This window comes from Catharus ustulatus, chromosome 1, assembly GCF_009819885.2.
Source record: "Catharus ustulatus isolate bCatUst1 chromosome 1, bCatUst1.pri.v2, whole genome shotgun sequence".
Taxonomy (NCBI): domain Eukaryota; kingdom Metazoa; phylum Chordata; class Aves; order Passeriformes; family Turdidae; genus Catharus; species Catharus ustulatus.
The window spans coordinates 59,542,296-59,568,935 of record NC_046221.1 but is presented as its reverse complement, the minus strand read 5'-3'; the positions used below and the strand labels follow the sequence as shown (position 1 = coordinate 59,568,935).

General features: G+C 38.2%; 1 protein-coding gene across 6 annotated transcripts in view; it reads right to left on the bottom strand.

Annotated features, from left to right (window-relative positions):
• The window catches only part of TNS3 (tensin 3), a 232,374-nt gene that overhangs the window by 72,614 nt on the left and 133,120 nt on the right, over nucleotides 1-26,640 (bottom strand). For 5 of the 6 annotated variants that reach the window (XM_033053244.2, XM_033053260.2, XM_033053282.1 and 2 more), the window contains 5 exons: nucleotides 26,204-26,264; nucleotides 25,966-26,041; nucleotides 15,579-15,708; nucleotides 14,591-14,656; nucleotides 11,812-11,916 (listed from right to left, as the gene is read on the bottom strand). In XM_033053244.2, the coding sequence (XP_032909135.1) occupies nucleotides 11,812-11,916; nucleotides 14,591-14,656; nucleotides 15,579-15,708; nucleotides 25,966-26,041; nucleotides 26,204-26,264 (438 nt within the window). The remainder of the gene's footprint in view (nucleotides 1-11,811; nucleotides 11,917-14,590; nucleotides 14,657-15,578; nucleotides 15,709-25,965; nucleotides 26,042-26,203; nucleotides 26,265-26,640) is intronic. The other variant, XM_033053252.2, reaches the window with a different exon arrangement.

Here is a 26,640-nt window from a genome sequence, read left to right as displayed (position 1 = left end):
TCCCAGGTCCCAGCAGGCTTTACCTTCTCTGTCTCTGGAATGAATCACCTCAAACTACGGGAAGTTAGTTCCTCCTTTAGTAACAACTGTATCTCACCACAGAGCAGCCCACCAACTTTTGCTCTAAACATTATTCCAAATATACATCACCACCAGACAGCTATGCCCCTGGACAATGTTCATTTTCTATTTCTATTTCAGTGCTGTCAGCACTTCAATGACTTCTCAGCTGAACAAAGGATAAGAGTGGTTCTTGTAGCCCCAAAATACATCTACCTGTTCATTGTTTACGTAGGAGTTAAAAGTTAAGTTCAAACCTAATTCAGAAAGTACACACTTTTGGGTTCTATTCTTGCAAAGTGTTGCTATTCTTGCAAATCAGTAAATGGCTGCACATGAAACAGGTCAAGACTGATAAAAGACACAAAGCACACAACACAAGCTATGCTAGCGGTACTTTTCCAGAACCAGAGAACTGGGTCTCTCTTTTGGGATGATTCAGAATTACTATTAAATGGGAAACATCCCACATTTTCCTCAAAGTCATGAAAAGAAGCAAGGAAGTATGTTAAAAATTCTTAAAGAAAAAAACCAAAGAAGTATGTTAAAAATTCCTAATGCAAAATGATGAGTCTCACTTAAGATGCAAATTTAATCTCACTGCATTTTGGTTCTCTGTGAGGAAAAAATCCCAGCTGTTTTCCTTGCTTCAATTACAGACCTCCTTTGCTCTTTCATAAGCCTGAGCTGCACGTACATGCCAGTGATTTTGGATCAACACTGAGCATGCTTAAATACAGGCTGAGGCTCAACACTGACACCTGCACTTAGCTAGATTACCAGAAGAAACATAGACAACATAATAGCATCCCTGCATACATTAACTTATCCTGAAACAGATTCATACAGACAGGTCACCATGCTGCTCAAATTTTATTGTTCTAAATATAGAACAATATGGTGCTCTTGGTAGTGCTCCATCACAAGAATGCTTTGGGATAACCACTACCCATGGATGTGTTTAAAAAGATGTTCTCTAACCATATCACTCAACCATTTTCGCTTCCTCTCTTATCAAGACCAGGCTTCCTGGGATGTATTACCTTTTGCAGTACTAAATACTTCTGGCTATGTGCACATTCCAACATCTGAGATCAACTGGATTACTGGGTTCACCAGTCTGATCCACTTCAGACACAGATTTAAATTTTGTAAGCAAGGCTACAATATATACCTCTTCAAAGTTTATATGCTGACTGTTTCAAGTACAGACGATACCTGGACTGGTGCAGAGTGACAGACAAGGGTCATGCAAAAGAACCAATCACAATGAACTGATCAAAAATTTTGGGAAAAATATATGGATTGTGAATCCATGTCATCCTAGAACCTAGCAATGCCCAGTTGTGGTGCTTTCTACAATTTGGGGACCTAGAACTGCATTTAGTGTAACTTTCAAACTGCGACATGAAAAGTAGGTCCTGATTTCATAAAATGGTTGAAGGCTGTGAGATCAATTTCTGGTTCATAAACGTTAATCTGGAAGTCCTTTAATATGTTTTTAAAGAGGTTTTAGAAAATTATTATTTGAGGGTAACAGAATTTAACTAGAAAAGAAAGACGAAAGTATGAAGTAGACTATCACTTTTTTCCTTAACCTGACCCAAGGTTAAGGAAATACATGCATTGCATTTTAAACAAAACTAGTTTTCCAATATGAAAGAGCAGTACCTAAGTCATCAGGAAACAGGTCTGCTAGGTTTCTCAAGTCCCTGAGTATAACAAAAAAATAAAGGAGGCTGAAGAGAACAAGACATGTTATCACAAAAAAAAAAAAAATTAACAAAAAAACACTGAAAGGAAAACAACTGACAGGATTGTTGTCAGCAAAATGCTAACAAGCAGAACACACAGGATCACATGAGATCCTTAAATCTTGAATCTTTTGAGAAGCAGAAAAAAAGACATCCAAAATCCAACAGAACCTTTATCTGTGCAAAGGTTAAGATTACAGTAATTTCACAAGTATAAGGTGCACTTCTGGGTGTTGGCAAATTTCCGAACTTTGTCCATATATAAGGTGCTCCCAGGTATAAGGCGCACTTCCGGGTTCAGACCAAAATTTTGGTCAAAAGGGTGCACCTTATGTGCGTGAAATTACTGTAATTTCCAGTCAGAAGAATCACATTTGTACTTTCATGTCTTTACAAGTACACTGGAGCAAGAAAAAAGTACTTCACAAAGTACTAGTTTCTATACCAGAGGCTGGCTGCTGTTCAGTCAGTATGGAACACAGGCAGAGTCAGCCAGCACAGGCCCATCTTTAGAATACTACTGTAATTTATCATCCCACTTTTGCCCACCTGGGATCAACAGAAAATAATACTTGTTTCATGATCCAAAGTACAAAGAGTAGACTGATAAATTTACAACTGTCACCCAATATACAGAAGCTATTTGATTCTACTTCTGCAAAATTTTCTCAGTTATTTTAAGCAAAGACTTAACTTGAAGTACCTTGTGCTTGGTTAACCAGCAAAATAAAACATAACATCACAGTACAAAAACATTAACAAAAGTAAAAAACACTAAGTTTAAGGGTATTTCAAAATCACAAAACTATGTGAAACTATCCCTTTGTTCCTATCAAAAACAAAGCCCATCTTCAGGAACACTTCAATAATTTGCAAGTGCATACTCCAGATTTTGATGTTCTGAATTCATTATTCTTTCTAACAGCTGAAACAGCACACACACCATGAGTAGTGGCATTTCTCTTACTACACTGCTAGGATTTCAGCAAAAATTAGTTATGGTCATCAAATATAAAGCAGCAGAAAAACACTGATGGCTCTAAATGGTTGCTGAAAACTGTACAGAACCACAGCAAAAAGCTTAAAATGGCTGTCTAAAAGGTCAACATAATGAATTTACTCCTTTTTTTAAGTATGGAACATGTAGTTCCACAGTATTGCCATTTGTAATAAAATTGCTCCACCACTCCATGCCACAAGAAGTTGATCTTCAGGTGTTTCTAAAGTACACATATCAAAAAAAGAAGTTTGGGTACACATACGTTTAGCAGTGCTCTTTGATTTTCTAACTCTTTAATTGAACTTAAAGGATTTTGCACTGGGACTCAAAAGACTTGTCATTTATTTTCAAGTAATAGAGCAATAGTAGTAGAAGTAATATGGGGTAACCTTATATGGTAATTATAGTATTTATTTCTTGTAAAAAATTTTGAAGATAGTCTACACACATTTAACATACGCATATACTAACATAACAAATTATGTATATTTGGTGGAAAACTTTTACTGTACCTAAATGATTTTAAGAACAAAAATTCTTCATACAAAGAGTATTTTATGTGCATTTACTGAAAGGAGCACAGGGAATATCCCAACACAGAAAACTTTAGATGAGTTTCAGAAGTTTAGCGAGTTCCTTAAATGGATAACAGTTTAGGTTCAAATAAGATGGAGAGAAGAACAGTATCTAGCCCATACTACTTGAGAGACTAATGGGTTGCAATGGGCCATTTCAGAAACTGTACAGATCCTTCTACCTGGGACTCCAAGAACAGAGAAAATATAAACAATAAAAATAGTTGTAGTAATGCAGTTTTTACTTTCACAGTTGAAGAAAGTGTGTCCACAGTAAGAAAAAGGATTGGGTTCTGACACAAAAACTTCCCTCTGCTTACTGAAAGTTGCCTCCATCTATTCAGTCTGGAAGGAGCTTGAACTAGTGCCCTTCAGTATTTGGATTCTGCCCATGTTTGAATGAAGAATCCAGAGTAGGTATGATAAATATGCAGGCAGACCTGTAGTCTACCCCATCTCTCACTCTCCTCTTATTGCTTAGCGGTCTGATCCAAAGCTTTATGATGTCCAGAAAAATCTTTGCTCTCCTGGTTTGGAGGAAATTTATTCAACCACAGTTCACTATCAGAAGTGCCTGTGGTCTATAGTGCTAAAAAAACACAGAGTATTAGGTTTCACTCAGTACCCACTGTTGAATCTAACAGGCACCTCTTCAAAATTGACATTAAAATCTAAAGCTGCAGGACTCAGGAGGGCTAGTCTTTTACTATGGTCTTTTCCAAAGTCAAACCCACCAGTAGATATATAAGGTGGTTCTTCATGTACTAGCATCATCTTGGAAACACATGCAAGGAAATAAAAGAATCTCTCTACATATCACTATTTGCAGAAGATGCTTCCTCCGCAGAAACCTTTCCAGGAAAAGTCCTCAGTTCTTCAGTAAGTATTCAATGGCAGAAACTTAACACATATTGACCCAGACACTGAAAAAATTGACAGTTACAGGACAATCCAAATAAATCCCAGCATGATAAATTTGCTGAAAGAGCCCTCCTTCAAAAACCAGCACTAGTCATAGAACCAAGCCTCCCTGACCGAAGCACCTTCGTAACAAAATACACATTTTGAACAAACTGCAACCAGAAACTCATCAGGCCTTTATAATCAAGAGAACATGCTTGCCAATGGAGAGGAAAGTGTAAAACATCACAAAATCATTATCTTATAAAAGGAGTGTTGCAGTGGCCAGCTGAAACCATCAAGCAGGACCAGGAGTGTCACTGGAAAGAAGTGCAGGCAAAAAAGGAAAGGTACAGGATGTTAAAAAAACAGTGAAAGGGCAAAAAATACCCCAATCAGAACAATATGGTTACTTCAGGATTCACCAGAAAAAGGATTGCTATTGCTTCGTGGTGGTCAAAAAAAGTCTCTCTTGTTCTCCAGCCTTCCCAGAGATTTGTCATTTGGCAATCATAACACATTTGGTATCTTAGCTCAAGTTCATTCATGCGCATGCAATGATTCTATGACCTCTTGCATCATGTACAAATGGCATCATGACTGATAATGCCCTCTATTCACATTTCCTTTGTTTACTAGAGTAAACACTCACAGATATATGACGCATAACGTACGTAATCCAGTGTACGCATGTTTTGGTGCAGACACAGTGGGGATATAATTGCTTCTTCTGATCTTAGCAAAGAACCAAATCCTAACTTGTACTAAGGAATTTTGGATTGCTTTTTCCTTACACTTTTAATCTATGATGCTGCCATGCTGATTTTACTCTCGAGCAAGTATGGTGTTAAAATATATCCAATTCCTATAGCATCAAGAAGGCTACTTTTCCTTGTCTAACGAAGATAAATAGGTGAGATGCCCTATTGCCTTCAAAAGAAGGAGCAAGAGTTGTTCAGGAAGCAGGTGCAGGGAAGGAAAACACCTGTAGCAGAGGCTTGCCTCTGATGCCTTTTTTGAGCTTAGCTAGAAACAGAGGCCAGACAAAGTTCAAAGAATAAAGGCAGATATATTTAATGAAGGGCCTTCAGGGACATTAGGGGCAGAAGAAGCCTCCGCAAGGGGCTACACCCAAAATGGAAAATGGTCACGAGTTTTTCAGATACATATAATTTCGGTCTATTTACATATCAGGAGTTAATCCTCCAATTACAGTTCCAGGTAATGAATTAATATTCCCTGTTTGCTCCCCCCCAATTCACTTTGAGGCCTGAGGCTGTAGGGTGTCCTCGAGTTTCAAGCCTAGAGGAATTTGTCTGACCAAAATGTGTAGACAGTAGCTGACACTTTATATGGAGTTTAGAGTTATGCACTAACGCAGTACAGGATTTGAAAAATATAAAGGCTAAAATCTTAATGCAACACCTCTTGCAACTTTTTATTCAACCTGGTCCATTAAACAGGTTGTAAAATTGGGTGAGGAGGCTTCTCCTGTCATATCTGTACATGGGAAAAGATATTGATTTGGACATTAGTGTTTAAACTAACAACATTGACAATCATAGATTGTAGCAGACATGACTAAGAAATAGACACATGCTAAAAGATAAATACAAACCACATAAAGTAGGCAAAGACAGACTCAGTTGAAAAAGCAGTGTTACATTGGCCCTAAGTTAATGCTAGTCACAGCCACATGTGTCACCTTCCTCCTAATTTCTATTACCTGAATCTGCTGTGCTGAAGAAAGAGGTCTTTTGCACAGTCTTAAGAAAGTAGAACTGCAGATAATATTCAAATGTTGCATAAACTACATTAACATCTATTAAACCCATCAAATTTCACCCTATGGTCTTTGGGTTTGGAAGTGTAATGAAAGCTTTTTTCAAAGGGATAGTGAATAGATCCTTGGGTTAACAACACTGCCTAATACCGAGACAGGATAGAAATAAATTGGAGGACATTAAAATGCATTTTTTTCTTTTGAAAGCAAAAAACTGGCTCTACAGTAGCTTGGAAGTATTTGACAAGTGCAACCTGTTCTTCAGATAAATCTGTGCACTGTTAAAAACATTAATACCAAGGAGTGTGGAGGCAAGTGTTCCCAGAAATAGAATACAGGTAGTGACATGGAGGAGGCTCATGGAAAATGTCCAGGGGCCTAGGGAACCTGGTTCCAATCTCTTCTTGTCTTGACTTTTAATATTTCGGTTAGGTATAACTATTCCTCTTTGGCCCTCAGCATTTTGGGAGAAGAGTCTCTTTTTATCTAAGTTTAAACTCAGCAGAACTGACAAATTATACCTAATAAAAATCACTGTCTCAGGGCACTAATGATTTCTCACTACAGACACTGTCTCATCAATACAGTTATATGTTTGGGTAAAAGGAAAAAACTATTTTTCAACCGAACTGGACATGCCAAGTTCTGGAGCTCAGCTTAGCACTTAAGTAAACACTCAAGACTTTCAATCAAGTGCTCAGTACGACAAATTCCTAAAAGAGACAAATTCAATGTTTCGAACGTACAAAAGAAACCATTTTTATTAATTTTTCTCTTAACTCTTTGTCAGCTTCATGATTAATGGCCTAACTAATTTAAATTATATATTTTAAAGAAAAGAACATACAAAACTTAAAGAAAGAGAAGAATTAAGTTCTCTTAGAAAAAAATCAATTAAAAGCAGACATTCCACAATGTTTCAGACACTGTTTCAAGCTGGCAGCATTTTATAGTCTAAATTTGTCTATCTTCTATAGGTTTCTCTATTTTTACTGTAAAATAGAGGGGGACCTTTTTATCTCTACCTTCTGCCAAATTTATCTTTGTTTCAAAGAATAGTGCATCCAACTAGTTACTAAAAACCAAAATTAACATTTATTCACTAGTAATTTGTTCTTCAGCTTCACTCACCAGAAATGGCATCAAAGCTGCCATTTTCTTTGGTAATCATCTGCATTCCTGTTAAGGTAACAAAACCAAATAGTTTTGTCTCAACTTTTGAGTTTTGCAATATTGAAGGGGCCCTCTAGGAAAAACCAGTGTTTAACAACATAAGGGGGCACCTCCCTACTGAATAGCTATTTACTTTGGGTTGAAGAGGAGGAAAAAATCTCAGTAAAAGTCAAACATCCCATCTCATCACATGACATGGGTGCATACCAGAATGTTGGTTATTTATTGGCTCCATGGAAACATTTATTGCCTACATGGAGACACTTCTCAGATACTCTGCTTTGTGAGAAGAAAAAAAGCAGGAGCAATCCAGTTTATACATATTTGGCAAATTTTGACTGATTGTTGTTGATTACAGTTACTAAAGACTAGAAAATTTGGAAAGCAACACTCTTGAGATATAGGAATTTGGATTCACTCAGCCCTACCCTGTTTGGATTTAAAAAACCATTTTTTTGCCAAAGCTGTTTCTGTTCTAATTGTCAAAAACTCCTGAGCAAGAAAGGTACTTTGCTGGCAAACAAACAGCAAGGCTTTGTTGAAAAAGAAACTTAAGTATCTGCTTTGCAAAGACTAAATCAAAGTCCTTCATTTTAAGCTATTCAAACATGCACATGTGCTTCTCTTTCCACAGACTATAGAGCTGGAAGACAAAAGAGTGCAGAGGCATTTAGCAGTCAAAATAAGTGAAATGTAAAATGGAACACTGAATAAGAGCCATGTGCATTTCTGTTGCCAATCCACTGAATTCAGCTGAACCAAAACAAATACTATTTTGGCCAACAATGAACTTTAGGTTTACCAGCATTATTTATTAAAAAAAATAAAATTAAAATCCTGTATCTCAAGCAACTGAATATTGCACACACAAATTCTCTCTAGAATAATTTTAGTGTGCTATAAGGATACTTAGAATAGACCTGAGATAAAGTAGTCAGACAGTGGAAAAGGAAGAGTAGCATTTATCTGTTCTTCCAGTAATTCACTTTTCTATTAAAATGAGTTTATGTTCTTTAGAAGTATATATTATTTTAATATCTTTTTAAAATTTGATTTAATTTTCAGGACGCTTCAGAGCCCAGGCTTTTACCAGGATCCACTGGCAGGTTTCACATAAACTGATGGTTCCTATTCAAAAAAGACTTGCATTTTCAGCAGGAGGGAAGTGCTTAAGAACAGTATCTCTTACGCACCATGTCAAGTAATAATCCTGGAAATTCTAATTGTGAACTAAAAATAAACTCCTCATCAAAAGACAAGTCAAACCTTTACCATCTACTTCAATGCCTCTGGGTTTGGGGTGGGGGGAGCTTTTTTCAATACTATTTGTCATCTCATATTAGACAGAGATTTTGGAAAATACTACACGTGTGGCCACAGGTATCTCACTAATTTGCAGCAAATGAACAACCATTTGTAAAGCCATACACATTTATTGTATGATAAATGATACCTTAAAGAAAAAAAGAGTCTTCAGAAAGATCAAAAGTAATTTCTGTTCTTTGCTATCACAAAAGTCTGTCCTGACTTCAAAACCACATGAAAAGCAATGGCAACTACGTCAGACCTCTACATGGCCGTAGGAAGATCCAATTCTTTCGGTTCCAAATACTACACTTAACTGCATACTTTTAAATCAGTATAACAGTAATCTCTGTGCTAATGTACTTCTCAAGGAGCAGGAAGTCTGATATAAATTGAAAATTACAAACTTAATATAATTTTTCATCTATTATGGAGGACCACTTCCCAAGGGATCTGAAAAGAATCAGTATCTATAAGAAGAAATGCAAATAACTTATCGCTTTCCATCTGTCAAAATTCCTTAAGAATATTAAGAATTAAGGATAAAGAGCTAAATTCAGATTGCAAACCATCCATAGCCTGGCTATATTCAACACCTACATACACAATCTTACTAATAAAGGATTGAAGATCATTTAAAAGGCAATTGCTTATGTCTGTAATACTGTATCATGCCAGTAAATTAAGAGCCTTTGGGTATATTTTTCTTTTATCATGTGTTCCCATCTTTTGTTCTTTTGGTAATAAAGCCAAATAGTTGTACCATTTCAAAAGAGATACTACTCTCTTATTCACTTCTAATTTCTATTTTAACACAGCAACTCAGAAATACACATTTCATGCACATATACCTATAAAACAACTCATGTTCACAAGGTTCTTCCTGACCACCTTGGTAAGGAATTTCATAAGCCCACTTTTTTTTTTTTGAAATTAACAAAAAGGTGTATAACTGTAATACAAGAACCATATGTCACACTAACATCTCGTACTGAAATTCCTGTGGGAAAATAGGTACAAATAAAACCATGAAGACTAGCTCCTATACAAGGGTAGGGGGTTTAACTTAATGTACAGCAGAACTGAAAAAGGCACTCTGTATGAGACCTCCATACATCTTAAACATACCACCACTGTTATGCACTTTCAAATATACCACGTATTGCACCTTACAATTTTCTGAAGTACAGAAAAGATTCTCTCTCAGACTTTAGGATTAGAGCTAAAGGTTTCATATTCTAAGGTTTTTGATTTTGATCACATTCTGGATGTGCAATCAGCATCTCCATTTCCTGGTCTCTCACCTGTAGTGAAAACTAGGATGCAATACACATTTTTAATGCACAAGCATGATACTAAACATCTGCAAAAATCACAAAGAAAAGCTTGTCCTGCCTGCTGTTTATAAATCTTACACAGAAGATGACCTAACTGCACTATATTTACCTTATGCAGCAGACTAAGCTCAAATTTATGTTAAGTAAAGATTCCATCCTTAAAAGAAAAAAAATCCAGCTGTCGCCTGTGTATGTGTTCCTCATGATCTTTTGCCTAGCCTATGCAGAGACATCACTCTGCCTGCAATTCCCTTGTTGAATATCATAGGGTAACAGTCTGCCTCATAAATATTAACTTGAGAAAAGAATAACTAGTTACATCTATTCTTATTGTATATTTTCTAGTTTAAACTCAAGTGGGTTTTTTTGCAGATATACAATGACAATCTCAACATCTATGCTATCACATGATATTTCTGTTTTCAGATTCTACCTTTTTAAATTAAAAAAGTACCCTCCACACAAACTAGATTTAAAAATATATTAAATAGCACATATGACTTCTGAACAGTAGGAAAACAAGTTAGTTGCACTTGTAAAAGGTCTCTGACCAACTCTTATCTAAGACATGAGCAGCATACAGTTCTGTATCTTCCATCAGAGTGCTGCCTGCATGTTTATCTGTGCTTTCAACTTCTGTAGTTACCTACAATGCAATGCATGAGGATGGAAAGGTCAAATCCATCTAATCAATCTCAGCAATTAAAAAATATTTGACATCAATGCATTGCTAGCTGAGGGCTATGCAAAGGAAGGGGGAAAGGGTGGCAGGGGAGGAAGGGAAAGGAATCATAAATTATATGGAAACATCACAGGTAGGAATTAAGACATCACCTGCAGTCAAGATTCAATCTCCCTAACATTACTTATTTTAAAATACACTGCACAGTCTCATCCACCTCTGATGGCTCCCTATGGAGTAGCCTACCTGCCGCATGCAATGACTGCTCTCTCTTCATCCTCTCTATTCCCCCAGTTTTCTGCAGATTGGAGTCTGCTGTGCATTAGGAAATACTCTTACTACAAGCATGAGGCAGTGGAAAAAGGTCACACTCCCAGTAAGCTTCTGCCCTCACTGATGTGGTCATTAGATGGTCAATGCTAAATCCAGGTTATAAAAATCAATTGAAACTGAACCTAGAGAGCAGCTAACTAAGTATCCTAGCTTCATGTGTCTCTCACTTGGTAACAGGTGAGTTGCAAAAACAAGAACTTTGACATATACTCAATACCTTATCTCATGTTTTTACTTGCAACAAGTCAGGTTTGCATGCGCATTGATGTGTGCAGACACAGGTGTAACACTCTGAGTCCTTACATGAGAACTACATTAATTAAAAGCACAGCATTCATTCAATCAAAACATCAGGAGAGCATTCACACTGAAGTCAGAATCTGAATGCAGCTACTGGAGGTTTTTATCTTTCGTACATGGCATCTGATTACAGAAAAAAATCAAAAAAAAACTGAAAACAGGTACATTTACAAAGAAAGATATGAAAATAGGTACATCCTTTATTGTTTATTAACAGCCTAGTGCATGTTCTGAAACACTCCGGATAACATAGTAACCAAAAGCTACAAACTCACCATATAATTTTGTTGTTTGGAAAATTCTATATTAGAATTCCAACTAGAAACTTTTGAACAAAGAAGAAAGGTCTCTAGGCAAATTTACAAGTTATAAAGTAAATTGTATCAATGAGATGTGTCTCAGTTCATTCTGTGTATTGACAGGGATCTCACTTTACTACAGTTTTCTTTCCTAAATTAGAACCACTAATGTTGAATAGGGAAGGGTAGACAGCTACTTCACACATCAGTAAAGTGGTATTAGCTTCAAGCAAATGAGGTCTCCTTTCTTCTTTCAAACACTCTGGAACAGCAACATTTTGCTCTGGTCTAATGTGACAAAATTACTCACCTTCCCCATCAGGGCTCATATTTTCATAGGAATCCCAGCGTATTAGTGGGTCAGATGTATTGTAATCAACTACTACTCCATGATCATTCAGAAAGTGTTCACATCCTAAAATGAAACACGTGTTTGAGACCAAAAATTATCAGTCACATATGGAATTATATACACACACAGATGTATGTATGTAGCCTTCTGACAGATGTTTGCTCCTGAATGGCAACACCCTATTCTGAAATGCAAGAAGCAGCAAGAGGGGAAGAAAGGTTAAATAAAACTGTTTTTTTTTTAAAAAAAGCTTAATTTATCATTCGGAGAATTTTATCTTCAGCTTTTTGATTATGATGTAGGCTGATAACTTGGATCAGTCTCTAAACACAACTAACACAGATGATTGGCCCAGCACTAGAGTGTCAGATATGATAAAGAGTTTTTGAGAATGAAACCATGAGTATTCATAAGGAAATGGACCTAAAGGAATGATAAAATTAGACTTTGTTACATATTTTATTCTGATTCATATAGATTATCATTCTGATACCAGTAATTTATCACTAAGAATGAACAGGGAGAGCTGAAAACTGAGACTTCATGTCCATTCCAGCTCCCCCAATGTGGCAGTTCTGCAGAATCTGAGATCAGACAGCTGGTTTTCAATGTGTTTTGTTGCTGGAGTATACCTGGAATTTTCAGCAGTAACCCACTTTTTGTACCCTTAAAAAGGCATTAAATAATGTTCAGGTTTTAAATGGATACAGCGAGGAATTCAGACATAGTCCAGTGATCCAAAAGCAAAGCATGGGCATTCATGATTTTGAACTTGGCTTTGATACTGATATAAATCAAACAAACAGTCTTTTCTGTCTAGATTAGGGAACAAAGAAATCCTCCATTATCAAACCTTTGTCTATGTCCTGCTGTAAATTTCTCTAAAGCATATGATGCACATACTGTGACTTTTAAAACAAAAATAGTTACAACTAGGATAAGAATGCTATGATCCTGTACCTTTATGTGCAGCCTGGAAAAAGCCATCTGTAGAGAGTTTCTGTCGTGACATTTGTCACAAAGCAAATTTATAAACTTTATTACTAAATATTCAGGGATCTTCTATTCTTGGCAACTGCATTCTTTCTTACAAATATCACAGTCTGCTATGTTCTAGAATACCGTGTCCAGTTTCAAGCTACAGAACACAAGATTTATATTAATAAATTGAAGTAAATTCAGGAGACCATGACCAGGGTGGCCAGGACTGAAAGACTTTCCTTGTAAGGAAAGGCTGAGGGGTCAGGACTTCTTCAGTCTGGAGATGAGATGGTCTTGACAAGAAGCTGCCAACAGCCTCCTGAAGGCCATACAGGAGACAGCCAGGATGGAGCAAGGCAAAAGGGAAAGAAACAGGCAAAATCTGAATCTAGATAAATTCAGAGTCAACATAAGGAAAAAAAAAATCCACTGTGAGGGCAGTCAGACATTTAAACAGCTCACCCACTGAGGCTGTGATGTCTCTGTCCTTGAAGTTTTTCATTATTTGACTGGAAAAGCTCCAGGCAAACTGGTCTGATCTGACAAATGAGCCTGGTTTCAGCAGGAGGATGGACTAGAGATACCCTGTAGTTATTCTACAATTCTATAATATTTTCAGATGCAGAAGACTTATTTTGCAGAAATTTTAAATAAATATTTCAAGGTGTCACCGAAAACCGGGAAATAAACTCTCCAACCAATTCATAGGTTAGAAAGCCAGCATTACTAGCAGCTCTGGTGGCATGGGGATTTCTCCTCAAAGCATGTACCCCCAGTAACCTAAAACCAGGTTATATCCCTGAAACAAACACATACTCACCACATTTCCTGAATACATGCATATATCCTAATTATTTCTGCGAACTTATTTGGACATGGTTCTAGATTTTCAAATTAATTGTGACAGCTACAGCTGGTCTGTAGCCGCATAGATAATTTGGCTTCGCAGACACCAACTGGACCAGCCTGGCTCGTTGAATAACAGAAATAAACAACTCGCCAGGTATGAAAGTGATAGGTTGAATTCGAGCTCAAACAGGGGACTGCAGCCAATCCCATTGAGCCACAAATTCACCTGCGCCATTGGCCAGTGAGCTGGGCAGAGTTAAGACCTTTAACCAATCACGTTTCTAAGCGCAGGGAATTCAAAGCCCCTATAAAAGGGTCGGTGCATCAATAAATCTCAGCTTGGTGCTGCATGAACTTGGTGTGTGTGTTCTTTTTGCATTCCTGTCTCCAACATCAGCAACAATTAATCTTTTCTCTTTGAGAGTATTTCAAACATGTGGTGATGTCATAATGTACTTCTCTTATCATTCTTTGTTCTGATAGATGATACTTGTTCTCAAAACTAACATCTCTACTGGTACATATTAATCACTAATATAAGTAAATAAAGAAGCATTAGCTGGCACAAAACTTATTAGGCACGGATGTAGAGAATTAACACAAGGTCACACTAATCTCTGGTATTTGTATTAAGCACTGTATGGTGCAAAACTAAGCATTAACCACAAATATAGGGATCATATACTATTGTGGTAAAAAGTGTTTCAATGTCTTCCCAGACTGCTGCATAGACTTCTTCTTTATTAACTTTTTCAAAGTAAACCATTAACTACTATATTTTCATGAAAAAGTAAACTTTCAGATTTTTTTACATGAGAAGTTGAATAAAAGAGGGGAAAAAATTTAAATACACATTTCAATATTATTTCTTTTCAAATTAAGCATATTTTTTGTTCTCTATGCTCACCTTGAATTTTCTCTGGAGTTTCTGAAAACACTAATTCCACCTTGCTGTAATCAGGGAAACGATCATCTGAGAACAAAGGACAGGATTTCATCAAGATGTTTGCCAGGAGAGCAGTTTCATTGCACTTAGAAATCAGAATTCTCTATAGCTATCTTTACATGTACTCTCATCATTCTTCCCTTCCCACTTGCAGCTTAGTGATCTGCTTTTAAGTGCCACATGTTCTTCAGGAAAGACCACATAAATGCCAGCTGGAGTTTTGCTTACTTTCTAGAACAGTCAAAAGCAAAAGAGATATACAGGTCCTAAACCCCTCTCTAGACAGTGGACAGATGTACCTTATAAAGAAAACACACCCAGGAAAATTAAAATTGTTCCCCTTATTGGCTAAACCACAATATTTGGCCACAAAACTTTTGGTAGCCTTACGTTGCATACTGCAGGAAAATATGCTTGATTTTAGTAACACAGACTGAGGAAGTCCCAATCCTGCATATAAACACAGTAAAACTGACGATGTGATTTGGAAAGTATGAGGACTAGTGCAACACATTTTCAAGTGTGCCTGAAAATTTTCTGTCTATTCTTTGATATACTGAAGAGTATTAAAAGACTCAGACTATTTCACAAACACATCATCAGTCTTTATGATTCTTTTCACTAGCCAGAAAAGAGAACGATTTAGCTCATCTTATTTCCTTCAATGGTAACTAAGAGAGTCATAAATGTAAGAGAAAGTCATAAGGACTATGTAGCAGTATCTGAATCATTCTGACAAGTCAACTCGCTTGAAGAGCTTTTCCTGTCATTAGGGTTTTACTGGTGTTACACACTACAATTTAACTAACTCAAAGCAGTCTCCCTTTCTCCAAAAATAAAAAAGGGGAGGAAAAAAAATCCTTTTGAAAACACATGCTGAAGGTCATCACATGCACATGCTTGCACACCTGCACATATACACATCCAACCAACCACAGAAGACAAGTACCTTTGTTGGCATTATCCAAATCTTCTTTGCCAAACACCAAGCTATATCCTTGAATAGCTCCAGTGTGAAACTGAAGGCGAAAAATCACATCACGAGTAGCTGACCTGTATTTTTTGTGATAACACTTCATCTAGAAAGACAGAGCAACACTGTATGTCAGAAAGTATTTTCTTACAATTCTGAAATAACGTGTGTATATATTAATTGCTAATTAAAGTAGCCACAACACAATTTATTGTAGACATCCCTGATGTTGGAACAAGCAGGATATGCATTATTCAATCCTTTAAGATAACACAGGCCCAAGGCAGGATACTCCTAGATATGTAAAAAACAATAATCACTATTTTCATCACTATCAGTCATCTATCAGTAGGTTATGAGCCAGAATCACAGTATCTGGCAGTACAATGTTGAAATGCTGACGTGTATACAGACTTCTTCCCTACCAAATTAATGAATTTCAGCACACCCATTTCAAAATAAGTGAAGAATATCAGGAATTTTTCAAAGCAAACCTGCAAGCTGATTATATCTATTTTAGGACTTGTAAAAAAACCTGCTCTAGTGATGACAAGATCTTATTTTAAGTTATTACAGGAAGTTGATAGTAGTTTTGACACCTTGGCTAGGACACAGAACTCCACAAAAATATCTAGTATGAATTTCAGCAGATGAAAGTGAATAAGATGCCCAATCTCTAACACCAGCTTCCCTTAGACTAAACCTATGGATATTTTACCTATTAATTCTCTGAGTCTACCGTAATACAAAGGCACTCAGCATACTTACAGGAATATATAAAAATTCTGGTAACCTTAGTCACAGGATTGAAAGTTTTGTTATACTATCCTGATTATATCAGGATTTTATGAAAAAACAAGTATTACTGAAATGTATTAAAAAGAAAACAAATATCACTGTAATAAAATCAGAATAAGAAAAGCATCCTAGATGGAAAATGCCAAACAATTTAAGAGCATAGAGTTACTCAAATGAAATAATGCAAGAAAGATGTAGGAGCTTAGGAGGGATGGTTCTGAAAGTTAGGGTTAATAGCTCATTACGAAATTCTTCTCACTACAGAATTTGAAAAATCGAACCTAAGATGTTACTATCTAGCCATCATTATAGTAATCCCATTATATCCTAAATTCCAGAAGTTAACCAGCACTGACCATATACCTGGCACACAAGACAACCTCTGAAATATTTCCGCCCATATACCAGAAATGTTTTCTTTTCAAGTATTCTGTATGCAAATCACATACTCCTAACCTATTATAAGGGCTGGGAAATTCTCTATGCATGTAATCTGTACTTTATCTGAAAGCGAGGAGGTTGTTTGTTTCTTTGTTTGTTTAACAGAATCCCCTATAGTATACTGGCAATACCAGGTAAAATAGTACTTGCTTCTTTTTTTAGACAGTGCTTTACATACACTAAAAGGAACATTGTGTACACACCTCTGTCTATTAAAGGGATCTACTTACTTTTAGTCCAGCACAACTATCAGCATCACTTCACTACTTCAATTACCAAAAATGTATGAGTAACAGTTTGACTGCTTGAGTCAATAAACAAATGCTCAATCTCCACTATGACAAGCAACTCTGTAAAGGCAAAACACCATCATAAAGGGTGAAAAAGGCAAGTTTGTCCAGAAGTGTAAAAAAGGACAGAAACAGAATTAACAGAGCCTTTATGAGCAATATTGGAACTAACCTGCTCCAAAACGTACAATTGGTATGAAAGTAACTGTGATAATTCCTTTTAATTGTATTATGTGAGGGGAAAAAAGAGCTTCTTTAAGTACAGTAATTTCACGATTATAAGCCGCATTGAGTATAAGCCGCACTTCTGGGTTTCAGCAACTTTTTGTTCTTTGTCCGTATATAAGCCGCACCTGATTATAAGCCGCACATTACGATACAGAGTGTGATAAAAGGTATCTATTCTATCACCATCTGTTGAGGGTGGGGGCAGTGATCCTTATCTCAACGGCAAATATTCTGCTAATGGGCCATCCATTGAAACAAGGCAGGGCATTGTTCTTTATCTTTTCACAACCCATCCTTCCTCCAGCGAGTCATTTTCTGCTAATGGTCCATTGAGTCCCACTGAGTGACTGATAAAATTACTGCATCCCATTGGAAGTTGCTCCAGCCAGGGGGAAGAGCCCAACATTTCTTACCAAGATAAAAACAGAGGGTTTGGGACACTAACGTAGGCCCTTTCTCCACTGGACTCCTGAGGAAAACCGGATTTCTCTACATCACCACTGGACATCCGGAGGGAAACTGCACCTTCTGCAGGAGCACTGCTTTAACTGAACCACATCTGTCACTGCAGGAGGATGCAGCCACCATTTAATGGGACTGCTACCAACACCCTGCCTGACGGGGTGTCAGATTGTACTCTGACTTTGTCAGGGTTTGGAGTGTGTTTCTTTGTAGTATTGTATTTCTATTTTAATTTCCCTAGAAAAGAACTGTTATTCCTAATTCCCATATCTTTGCCTGAAAGCCCCTTGATTTCAAAATTATAATAATTTGGAGGGAGGGGGTTTACATTCTCCATTTCAAAGAGAAGCTCCTGCCATTCTCAGCAGACACCTGTCCTCCAAACTAAAACAGCAACTTTTCATTCTTTGTCCATATATAAGCCGCACCTGATTATAAGACGCACTTCGGGTTCGGACCAAAATTTTAGTCAAAATGGTGCGGCTTATAATCGTGAAATTACTGCATTTTACTGTATATTTGCATTCATCAACAATTCAAGTTTTGGCTTTGCACAGTTGCTCAAAATATACTGTCTTTTACATAATCTCATTTATAAAAATGCTGAATGAGAGGAGCTCCTCCTTCTTTCTACATTGTAATTCAAAGTACCACCCTTGGATTTAACCTACATTAACTTACAATTAATTAAAATTTTTAATTATTTTTAAATTAATTTAATTTTAGTCCTAAAGAACTTAGCTACAGAAAATTGTAGTTTTTAATGAAAATCTGTCTTCTCTTGCAATCAGCAATATTTTACCTCTATATCCATAGACAGAAAATATCTTTCAGTGCTCAGTATGTATAAGCTTTCAATGAAGTCTAGGTGTAACTTTGAATTCTGACTCCACTACCTTTTGTTGCCATAATCAAGAATTAATGCAAGACACTGTAACGTGCTGGAAAATTCCTATATGCATTTGCAGATGTCAGTGCAGCTTTTCAACAGCTGCATCTGTTTTGTATCACCACATGCTATTCACATGCTGTTAACAAATTCCCTAAAGCTAAGGCAAGAAAGGATATTTTATTTACCTTTTAAAAACAAACAAACAAACATGCATTTCAAGTAGTTAAAGTTTTGGAATTGGAGATGGAGCATCGTACAGATCATTATTTTTGTCTGATACCACTAAGATTTTTGCTTAGACATAATAAAAAATATTCAAAACTGAAGTCTTTGTTTAGGAAATACTGAAATGCTGAAAAAGACACTGGTTTGTTCAGAATTATCTCAAATAATAGCATGAGATTAAGGAATATTATCTCCTTAAAAATAATACATTACTGAAAAGCTACATGCTCTTTTTTCATCATAAAATCTCATTTGAGATATACTGAGCTTATCTCAGACTGATTTCTGTTGTGATCTATTCCATTTCCTTAGGCACCAACAGTCCTTTAAAAAGTAACAAAATGTTCTTAATTTGAAACTCTCTCAAGTTTTCAGAGTATGCCAATTTATAATAGAATATTTTAAAACTTTCTCCATTTTTCAGTGAAAGAACAAAAGAACATATGCAGAACTGAATGGAGAGGGAAGATGAAAAAAAAGAATCTGATACCAAGGACACTGTTGTGGTTTAGGAATGGTATTCCCCAATTCAATGTTCCCACTGAAACACTTCAAACCAACCACCACTTGACCACACCCTCTCCCCTTCTCCCCTGTAGCAGGCTGAAGAAGATTGGAGGCACAAAAGGTGAAGATCAGGGATGGAGATAAAAACAATTTACTGAAAACAGCAGTGAAATAAGACAATGAAGAGTGACAGCAACAATACTAAGATCATAGTGTACAAGAAAAAAAAAAAATGAAAGAGTCACATATAATTGCTCAAACCTCCCCCGCCATACAACCCCCAAAAATGCCGGACTGCTCCTTTCACCATGCAATCTGAACCTTCTCCATGTCTCAAAAATGAAACAAGGTGGTACAGAATGACCTCTGTGTCCTAGCCATGCCCCTCCTGGCTACTGCAAAAATTAAACCTGTCCTGGTCAGGACCAGGACATTATCCATGTCCTGGCATTTTTCTACGCCATCTATATCATGCCCAAATTCCACACCTTCCAACTATACCCATATCATTTCCATACCTACTGGCCAAATCCCTCCAAGATGTCTGCTGAGTTCATTCAGTCCAATACTGTGAGTTCCATCTGTCCTAGCTGTCTGTCCTTTTAGGGCAGAAGGGCTGGTGGCTGTGGGGTGGTTGCAAGCTTCAACAGGAGCTCATGACTGGGGTATATCAAGCAGTTCTATTCTCACTGTTCATGGCAGTTATGACATACACTGGCAGTGCCATTCAGCAACCAACATTATACAAATTAATTTATTCCCTTCCGCAGTATGTGGCGGTTTTGATTGGACAGGGCCAGCTCAACTGGTAGAGTTCCAGTGTTAACTACCCAGTGGCATTCACTACATCCAATGTTTGAAAGTCCCACCATCCATTGTTTTCAAAATGGTTTTTAACAGTCCATCGCAACATTCAGTTTTCCCAGAGGCTAGTGCATGGTACTGAATATGATACACCCACTCCATACCATGCTCTTTGTCCCAGGTGTCTATGAAGTGATTTTTGAAATGAATCCCTCTTGTCCAACTCAATTTTTTCTGGGGTGGCACATCTCCACAGGATTTGCTTTTCAAAGCCCAAGATGGTGCTCCTGGGCAGTGGTGTGAGGTACAGGATACATCCCCAGCCATCCAGTGGTTGCTTCCATCATTGTAAGAATGCAGTTCTTGACTTGGTGGGTTTGTCTGAATGTGATGCAATCTGCCAAAACTTCCCATATTTATATTTTGACCATTGTTCCCCATACCACAAAGGCTTTACCCACTTGTCCTGCTTGATTGCAGCACATTTCAATCATGAGCCCACCTGTATGTCGCATCTCTTCCTTCATGACCTGAAGTGTCATGGGCCCACCAAGCCAAAAACCCTTATGTTGCCAGTCCATATCCACCTGAGACACTTTAATCTTGGCAGTTTGATGCACCTGTTGTTGCCACATTCTTCAGTAGCCTGACTCTTCAGTATGTGTGCATCTACATGAGGTACAGTAATTTCATTAGTATATGCCACACCCTTTTGACTAAAATTTTGGTCTCAACCCGGAAGTGCGGCTTATACTCGAGTGCACCTTATAGTCGTGAAATTAATATTCTTTCACAGCCACCTTCTCTATCCAGGTAGAAATGTCTTGCCACAATTCAACAGCCCGAATAGGTTTACCTCTGTACCACAAGTAATCTTTTTCCACCAGTACAGACACTCCCACAGTGCACTTGCCACCATCCATGAGTCAGTGTACAGGTAGAGTGCTGGTCATTTCTCTTCATTTCTCTCATTCAGCGATATCAAAAGCCAACTGGATGCCTTTCAGCTCTCTGACCTGAATTGATCTACCTTGTCTCCCTCAATAGCTTCTGCTACTTGTTGCATAGGACTCCATACAGTAGCATACTGTTTCCAACGTATCCGTACAATACAACAGGAACTGTTGGTAAAGACAGCATATTGCTTTCCATTTTCTGGCGCTGATTATATAGTGAGGCCTTCTCAGCACATCACCTTCTTGTCCTACTTCTCTGATGTTAGTACAGAATTTTTGCCTTCAGGCCAGCTTCTGTTGACTTCCAAGATCCCTGGGCAACTGGGGTTTCCTATTCAAGCTCCCCATGTGATCAGTATGACTCACTCCATTAAGTCAATAGTGTGTGTGAAACATTCTTTGAACATCCAACCCAGCACTGGCAGGTTGAGGTGCCAGGAGGAGCTGTGTTTTGGTGTCAGTCGCTTCTGAAGCAGCTCAAACCCCTTCATAAGCTGCCAGAATCTCTTTTTCAGTAGGGGTGCAGCAGGCCTTGGATCCCCAACTCCAGAACCCCAGGGCTCGTCCTCAGGTATCCCTGGATACCTTTTGCCAGACACTCCAGGAAAGACCATTCTCCCCAGCTGAAGTGTAGAACATACTTTTCATATCTTATCCTGTCCTAACTGGCCCAAGGGCTACTGCATGAGCAATCTTTTGTTTCATTTGTTCAAAAGTTCCATGTTGTTCAGGACCACACTTACAGTCATTCTTCTTCCAGGTCACTTGATAGAGAGGTCTTACAATCTAACTGAAATCTGAAAAATACATCCTCCAAAAACCCAGAAAAGCCTATGTTTCCTTCTTGCTGGTTAGTGGAGATATAGCTGCTATTTTTTTGACCACATCCATTGGAATCTGAAAACACTCATTGTGCCATTTTACTTCTAAAATCTGAATTTCCTGGGCAGGTCCCTTGACCTTACTCTGCTCTATGGCACAACTGGCCTTCAGGAAGACCTGGATTATCTCCATGCCTTTCTCAAAAACTTCCTCTGCTGTGTAACCCTACAGAATGATGTAATCAATGTGCTGCAAGTATTCTGGAGCATTGCCCTTTTCCAAATCGGTCTGGATCAGTAAACGGCAAATAGTGGGACAGTGTTTCCAGTGTTTCCAGTCCCAAGGCGTACTGGACACCCCTCCAGGTAAAATCAAAGTGTCCCTGCACTTTACTGCTAAAGGAATCAAGAAAAATGCATTAGCAATGTGAAAAGTGACACCACTTTGCTGCCTTGGACTCCAGTTCATAGTGAAGTTTCAGCATGTCCAGCACAGGAGCACTCAGAGGTGGTTTGACTTTAGGCCACCATAGTCTAATGTCAGACTCTACTCTCCAATGGACTTATGCACTGGCCATACAGGACTATTAAAGTCTTGCTGAGCAGTCCCTGGCTCTCCAGTAGATGAACCATTTCATGCATAGGGATCAAGGTGTCCTGGTTTGTTGCAGTACTGTCAAGGGTACATTGTTGTGGTAATGATTGGTACCTGTTATTGCTCAACCCTCATCAGTCCCAAAGAAGAAGGGTCCTCTGAGAGACCAGGCAAGGTATTCAATTGTCTAGTTTCCTCTGTCTCCACAGCAGCTATCCCAAAAGCACAACAATGCCCTTTTGGGTCCTCGAAATAACCTCTCCTGAGGTATTTTATGCCAAGGATGCACAGGGTCTCTGGACCAGTCCCAGCTGGGTGTTTTTGCCATTCATTCCCAGTCAGGCTCACTACAGCTTCCAGTACAGTGAGCCGTCACCCCAGAAATAGAAAAGATTATGCCCCTACATAGCTTGATGTCGTCAGGGCATTGTGCGTTGGTGTCAACTCAAACATTACACTCATGTGGGTCTGATGTGCCAGGCCATGGGATCCACACAGTCCAATAAATGAGACTGTCCCTTTCTTCCACCTGGCTGAAGGTAGGGCCCCTCCTGGTAACAGTACTTGTTGCTCATTTCTTGTAAGTATGGAGATCCCTTCAAGAGCTTCCCTACATTGGAAGTAACATCAGTCCTCCTATTCTGTCTGAGGACTTACTGGAAATGGAGCAGGATTTATCCTTGAAGAATTTCCTGCAGTAGTTGTGCTTCCCCTTAACTCACACACCAGTGCTGCTAGGATAGAGGTGCGTTTTCCGTCTCACCTCCATATATCCTCTCCATGGTTATGCAGGTAAAACCACAGGTTACTTTGTGGTATGTACCCTCTCTCTTGAGAAGGACACCTGTTACTAATAGCAGAGACTGGTGTATACTGGCAGGGCATGGGACACTTCTTAAAATTGCTGGTAGTCCTCTTTAAATTGCAGGAGGTGCTGGGACAGTCTTTCCACAGACAAGGTGCAGGTCCATAGAGAGGAAGAGATACTTTCTTCATATAGCTGGAGTTTGGTAAACAAATTATCCATTCTTTTTTCACCATCTTTCCATGACATCATTGTCAATGAGTTAATATGCAGTGCTGGTGCACTTCCTAGGAACTTACACTACATGTGGTGTTTGTGTACACTGGACTTCATCTGGATTTATAGGGAATTGCTCATTATTTCAATCCTTATAAAGTACCTCCAGCACAGCTAATTCTCGCAAGTCCTCAATACTTTTCTCCATGGTGTTCTACTTGTCTCAGTGCACTAAGAGATACATACAATTACAGACTCCCTTGTTAAGATACAAGATGCTCCTTATACTTAACAAGAGTCACTCCAAAGGCTAAGACACTGTCCTCTTCCTAATCCCCAGCGTACACATTCCAGGTCAGGGATCCCAGTTGCTTGGCTTCATTACCATCTACTTTCATATGGTGGGCCACAATATCCCAGCATCAGACCAGCCACGTCACCAGTGGCTACCTGGCTGGTGGTTGAAATCTTTACCCATATATCATAGCTTACCCAGGGACAGGGACCAGGTGATTGTCTCCAGCCCTGCTTTTTCATCTTGTGGAGTGCCCTACTGCCTCTTCATCCCTTATTATGCCAACTGATTCAGTCTTGGATTTCTTCTTCTGTCTAGAGGCAACTGCTACCAGCACATGTTGCTCCCCTAGTTCAGCTGCAGTTTGAGTGGCCACAGTACCTGTTGACTGCTTTCCACCCTTCCTCCTGAGGGTGCTGTCTCATAATGAGCAATGTCCAACAAATAGCAGGCAAAGCCCAGCACATTGCATAACTTCATGCCTCTCTGAAACTGCCAGACAGAGTATATCTTCTTTTGCACATTTCATCACTTCAGAGTCTTGTAGTTGTTCAGGGGGTGAACTCACAAACCACTGCAGTCCTTCAGAAGCTGGCCCATTTTCTCCTACCTTCCATTTGACTTACAACAACCCACTCTCAGGGCAGAACTCTGAAGGACCCTCCTAAAAATCTCCTGTAACTCTAAATATGATGTGGACTGAGGAGAGCAGGCAGACCTAGCACAAGAACATGCTTTCCTAAATACCCAGGGGAATTCAAAATTCTCAAAAAACTGTTTTAACAGGTCTGAAAGAAAAAGGAACTGAAAAGCTGGGAAAAATCATTCTCCCCTGTTTCCTCCACAAACAGGGTATGATTATTAAGGGACTGCCAAAGGTAGTGCTGGAGGCAAGGGCGGGACAGCAGCACCCAATACACATCCGAAATGACCCTCACTGTCCTTGATGATACCACATCATAAGCTGGTATCACATAGTACATCAGCAAAATAATCCTGATCCCTCTCCCTGATCTGAAAAATATCATGACTTGGTTAGGTACTACACCACATGGACAAATCAAGCAACATTATGACCAGTGGCTCTGGACCCAATACAACAAAATGCTTTGATGAAATTTGTTTAAAACCCACTCTGGGCAGATCTGTTGCTATCCTAACCCTTTGTGCCTTACATTGAGTGCCAAATAAGGCTATTGTGGTTCAGGAATGGTGTTCTCCAATTTGTTGTTCCCACTGAAACACTCCAAACCACACACACTGCTCGATCACTACCCCTCCCCCTTTCCCCCCTGCAGCAGGCTGGAAAGGAGAATTGGATGCACAAACAATAACAGCAACAATAGAAATGACAGAAGGTACAAGCGAACGAAACCCAGACAATTCACACATGATTGCTCACAGACCTCTCCCCTTCTTCCTCCTCCCTGCCTCCCAGAATCCCCAGCAACACCTGAGCAAGAAGGAAGCCCTTCTCCTGTCCCTGAAAAATGACATGAGGTGGTACAAAATAACCTTTGGGTCCAAACCATGCCCTGCGAAATTTAACTCTATGCCAGTCGGACTTTGGACATTATCTATCCCTTATTTGGTATCGCACTTTTTTGAGTGCCAGAACAATTTAGAATTACTTAGGTATTTTCTGTACAGCAGGTAGTTTTACAGTTGTGCACATTGCCTGCCAAATTATAGGACAAGATCTTTTAATGTCAAATTGCAAATACTCCCCATAGTAATCTTTATAAAGAAAAGAAAAATACAGGCCTTACTGGACTTGGTGATGTTATAAAATGAAAATGATCACAGCAATTGTTTTGAAAACAATTTGCTCCTAAAAATCTTCTTGTTTGAGTTTTACAAGTTTTTATTCTCATGAAAGCCAAAGATGATGACTAAATTAACCTAAACTATTCTGTAGTATCTCCAGGCATTTCATCCAATGATTTTTTTTACAAGAACACAAAACAGGTCAGAGATTGTAAACTAAATATCATGTCAATAGATTTTCATTTCATAGAATTAACTCACCATAATATCTCCCTTCAAAAGCTGGGCAGGGTCTATAGCAATGCAGATTCGACTTTGATTTTCTGACCCTATGCTACTTGACAGAAGAAAAAAAATTAAATAAAATACATGGTTTAAAGACACAAAAACACAAAACAAACAAGAAACCCACAAACAAAACTAAAAACAGCCATGTAATTCTGTAATCATTAAAATTAAAACCTAAATTCAAGCATAATGGAAAATGCTTACAACTTACTATATTCCAGATGTATAAACTGGTTGCATAGCCTGGTATAACTTCAAGAAAGGCCGACAAGCTGAAAAGAAGCCAACAAAAAAGGGTGTTTTATAACATTCAGATACAGGAAAACAATTACAACTAGGAAGTTTCATGCATATCCACAAGTGGCAATGCTGGACTGTCAAAACACCCTTCAAAGCAAAATTGGCTAAAAGGTATTCATTCTATTGTATTGTAGACTAGCTCAGATTTCAATAGGGAGGGACTTTAAAGGATTCTACTAAGGAAGGAAACAAATTCTGTAAGAAAACAAAATTATTAAAGGAAGAATGACAATGGCTAAAAGAAAGCAAACACTCAATACAAATCAAAAACATTTTCAAAATAAACAAGTTATTTGATCTTCAGTTTTCTTTCAAAATTAATAAGGCCCTTAAATTTCAACCTACAAC